At 35.6% G+C, this 4,981-nt stretch overlaps 1 protein-coding gene across 21 annotated transcripts in view; it reads right to left on the bottom strand.

Moving 5' to 3' along the window:
- LOC106883284 (regulating synaptic membrane exocytosis protein 2) overlaps positions 1-2,359 on the bottom strand; it is a 272,841-nt gene extending 270,482 nt beyond the window's left edge. For 19 of the 21 annotated variants that reach the window (XM_089349850.1, XM_089349857.1, XM_089349852.1 and 16 more), the window contains exon 1: positions 753-2,359. In XM_089349850.1, the coding sequence (XP_089205976.1) occupies positions 753-886 (134 nt within the window). In that variant the 5' untranslated portion in view covers positions 887-2,359. The remainder of the gene's footprint in view (positions 1-752) is intronic. The other 2 variants (XM_089349855.1, XM_089349868.1) reach the window with 1 other exon arrangement.
- Between the last annotated feature and the right edge of the window lie 2,622 nt (positions 2,360-4,981).

The raw sequence follows: 4,981 nt of genomic DNA, 5'->3' as shown, positions 1-4,981 counted from the left end.
ATACAGAGCAAAATAGCGTATGACAGATAGATCACATAATTAAGAGCGAGCGAGAGAGAGAGAGAGAGAGAGAGAGAGAGAGAGAGAGACACACACACACACAGAGACAGACAGACAGACAGACAGATCGACAGAGACCCAGAGTGAGACAGAATCAGAGACAGAGAGAAACAGCAAGAGTCAAATGTATTTGAATATCTGAGCGAAGGAGATATATATTTAAGTCTGTCTTCTGTTATGACACGAAAGTGAAAGTAGAACCAATGAACACAAAGTTGGTTTGAGAGTATAACGCGTTAAGGATATCGTCATTACATAAACTTTTAAACTGTTATATTGTTACTGACATAAGTGGTTTATTATCATATCATATCACATCATATAAATAAATATATATATAACAGGAAACAAAAATTGTTGAAGCAGTTTCTCAAGACATTGGGGCGTGGAAGCACGCAATAACAATTCGTCCGTTTTTTTCCTTATTACTTTTTTTCATCTGAAATATTTTATCTTTACTTGGCTGCATACATACATATATACACACCTATATACGACCATTTTACGACAAAAAAAAAAAGGATGCATCTATTTTTTTTTACTTGATTTCTTTCTGTCGTGTAATGCATGAAGTATTTCTACAACACAGCATAAATGAAATATAATTAAATTGGAAGATAAATGGATAGTTTCATGGAAGTGTAGTGTGAAAATATGTATGATGAAAAGATAATTTATCAAAGATTACTTACTGTATCATCTGTTGCTCCCGTTCCTCTTCCTCTCGTTGTCTCTTAAGGACATCTTCGATAATTCGGCGTTCATCTTCAGTAAGATGACTTATATCAGGCATAGGCGGAAGAGATGGTCGACGGTTGGTCGACATATTGGGAGTTTTCACTGTTGCAGATGATGTGTTTGTTGTCAGGAAATGACAGCCTGACTGGAGCTATTGCACCAGTGTCAGCAAATAATGGCGGGGAGTTAAAAACCCAACAGAAAATGAAGCCGATGCGGCGACGACAAGAGGGGGTGAAGGCGGCAGAGGAGGAGGACCTGAAGACGAACTGTGTAGTTCGCCCGTTGTCGTCCGCCCGTTTTTGGTTGGTGCTTCCGTAACGTCTGGGAGAGGAATTGGAACGGGAGATCTCGGAGACGGAGATTGGTACAGAGGTAGTAGGATGCCACAGCAGGCAAACCAGCTAGACTGCACACGTACGCACACATATACAACATAGATGATACATGCACTCACACATACACACACACACAGGCACTCTGTGGTGTGTGTGTGTGCCGCCGCCGCCCTGAAAGTGAGTGCTATCGTTTGATGATGGATAGCCCAAGCTGAAGATGACTAGTTACTCAACATTGCAGTATATTATGCTCAGTGATAATAATTATAATGTGCATTGCCAGTGGCCCTGTTTGATGTATACATCAATGCACATAGGTACGTGTGTCTGTATGCCTGTATGTAGGTTTAAATATATATATATATATATATATATATATATATATATATATATATATATATATATATATATATATATATATATATATATATATATATATATATATATGTATACGTATATATGTAGGAGTGAGTGTATATAGTGTGACACAGCAGCAACAAGCAATGTTGTACTGTAATTAAAGCAGTTGTTGCTTCTTGTCGATAGATTTTTTTTTCTTTCTTCGAAAAACACAAATTGGTAAGAAAAAATCGACAGAATGAAATGGACAGCACCGAGACGACTTTGATCGAGGGATGGAATGGAGATTTTTTTCAAATAACGAAGGGTTATATATATGTATATATATATATATATATATATATATATAGGTGTATCTATAAAGCCAGAGAGAGCAGGAGAGAGACAGAACAAGGTTCGAGCCCCAGCCACAACAAGGACGACACTTAGCTGTAATTAATTAATCACGGTTTCAAAGCCTTCTCGTCAATTCAGTATCTTTTCTCTTCACGTCAAAAACACAATATTGGTAATTTGCCGGACATATATATATATTTATATGTATATTCTTTTCCGAGATGCCTTTTTTTTTTAATAAATCAATTTTTTTTAAATATAATGTGAATTTTTTCGTTTTTCTTTTCTTTCCTGGTATCCTTTCTCTCTTTTTTTCTTTTTGATTTTAAATTTCTTTTTATATTTCGCTTTTTTCACTCTGTATGTATATACGAACGTCTTGTCTCTCTCCTCTCTTATACAAGCACCATCATCATCCGCCTTGTAGTATGGCGTGCCCCCTTCTCTGCAACTGCCGCTTCTTCTCCGCTCGCCTTTTTTCTCCGCTGTCTTTAGCAGTGTGTGTGGCAAGCCACTCTTCATCTGCTGCTAGAGTGTGATCAGACGAGCGAATATATCGATAGGCTTTACACAAAGATGGTAGTAGCAGCAGCAACAGTGGCGGCAAACACCAGCAGCACCAGCAACAACCACTGCTGCTGCATCATTATTATAACAGCAGCTAAAATAGTACGTATCGTTTGACAGGCTTAATAACTTAGTCCAAGGCGACTTGATGTCAAACCAGGTACCCACCAGCCCTGTTAGTGTCCGATCACCGAATGCAATGACATGATCTGATCATATGTTTATTAAATAGTCAAAGAGGCTACATATATGTGTGTGTGTGCATGTATGTGTGTGTGTGTGTGTGTGTGTGTGTGTAGTCAAAGAAGCTATATATATGTGTGTGTGTGTGTGTGTGTGTAGTCAAAGATGCTATATATATATGCGTGTGTATATATACACGCACACACACGTTTTATATAATATATATCAACCGAAAATACTATCTTGTGGCATGTTTGATTTTTCAAGATGAAAATCTTTTAAAAGAATAATCGAATTATATATATATATATGTGTGTGTGTATGTATGTATGTATATTAGGGTGAGAGAGAGAGAGAGAGAGAGAGAGAGAGAGGGGAGAGAGAGAGAGAGAGAGGGAGAGAGAGAGAGAGAGAGGAAGAGATTGTAGATGCCCACTGTAGTCAGTAATCCACAGAATTTAATCCTACTAAACACCTGTGGAGGAAGAATCAACGGCGAAATTATCAACATATAATGATGTCACTATATGTGTGCGCATGTTTGTCTGCATGTATGTTTGTGCGCAAATACACACACACACACACACACATATATATATTGAGAGAGAGAGAGAATGATTGAGAGAGAGGGGGGTGCGCGCGCGTTTGTGTGTGTGAGTGACCCTAGATGTGAAACTACATTCTTTTTATAATTGAAAGCAGGGCTATATAGCGAGAGGGATTGCGTATATATGTATGTACGTATGACACAGATTGGGGGTATAATAAAAAAAAAACAACTATCGAGGATCATCAATAGTCGCCTTTTTATATATACGTAGGGATAAAGAGAGAGAGACGTGGAGAAGGAGTGCGAAAGTGATAGACACAATGAGAGAGTGATAGATAAAGCGATAATGTAATAGATAATGAGAGAAATGTTGATTACCATATAGAGAGGGGGACTGAAAGAAAGAGAGAGAGAGAGAAGTAGGGAGAGAACAAAAGCGATAGAGAGAATGATTATGAGTAAGAAAGAGAGTGTGAGTGTGCGTGAATAAACGTAGATATTAGTGTGAAAGAGAGGGGTGAGTCGATGCGCGCCTGTCATGTGCATGTGTATTGAATTGCAAGCACGATTTTTATACTATTGTAACAGCAGTTTATGCATAATGTGCACTAATATATGGAAAGGGTACAAGTTTCAGCAATACATGGATGACGCTAGTGGTGCTGTTTTACTCCTCAAATTGTGCAATTATGAGAAAAGAAAATATTCTTAGTTGTCACTGCATCTCATATACATTATTATCTAGTCTATCAATCAATAACAATAGTCACTGTTCATACATACATACATACTATTGTAGAATATATATATATATATATACATATATATATATATATATATATATATATATATATATATATATATATATATATATATATATATATATATATATATATAGGTAGAAGTTATGAAGTGATAGTTTCTTGCTTGCATCACATTTATCAAGTGCCATACACGAAACTCTCGGTCTTTGATTCACTTTGTAACTTCTGCCGTTTAAAAGTAATACACACACTCACACATACATACATACACACACATACACATACACACACACACACACATACATACATACATATACATGCACATACATACACTCATGCACATTTCCTCTTCATTATTATTGTTAAAAACTATTATTAATATATATATATTTAATTTAATTAGTATCACAGAAAGGGAATATTCTTCAAATATTTTAAATTATTTTTTTCTTTTAATATTCATTTATTTTTTTTAAGGGTGAATGGTTATTGTAGTGGATGATGTATTTGTAATAATGTATTGAATGAAACTAGTTGACACGTAACCATGTCTATTGAATGACAAAACTAATCAACATGTACTCGCCGTCAGATAGAGAGCGCAGAAATTAATAAATAAATAAACGTTATTGATTTCTTTTCACTGGGCATAACGCCAGTTTTTATTAGAGAGGGGTGGGTATGTCATTTACATTTACGCCCCAATATCTTAAATGCTATTCTATTTTATCTATATATGTTTTCATCGAACCCTGCAGTCATTAAAATGTAAAATGAACTTCGGAGGAATTTGAACATTTAAATCGGAGTTGCCGGATTACACTCGGTACAACATATATATATATATATATATATATACATACACATACACACTTACGTTATATGTATATATTTATATTCATTCACACACACACACACATATATGCATGCATGAATGGCTAATATGTGCTTCCAAACTGCAATTGTTTAACTTTCAACGCACGATCTCAGATCAAATCACTTGCCAGACAAGTACATCGTCGAAATATTCATATATATATATATATACACACATATACACATACACACACACATATATATGTGTG

The sequence above is a fragment of the Octopus bimaculoides genome, chromosome 3 (assembly GCF_046866305.1).
Source record: "Octopus bimaculoides isolate indiv1 chromosome 3, ASM4686630v1, whole genome shotgun sequence".
NCBI classification, from domain to species: domain Eukaryota; kingdom Metazoa; phylum Mollusca; class Cephalopoda; order Octopoda; family Octopodidae; genus Octopus; species Octopus bimaculoides.
This window is presented reverse-complemented; position numbering and strand designations above follow the sequence as displayed.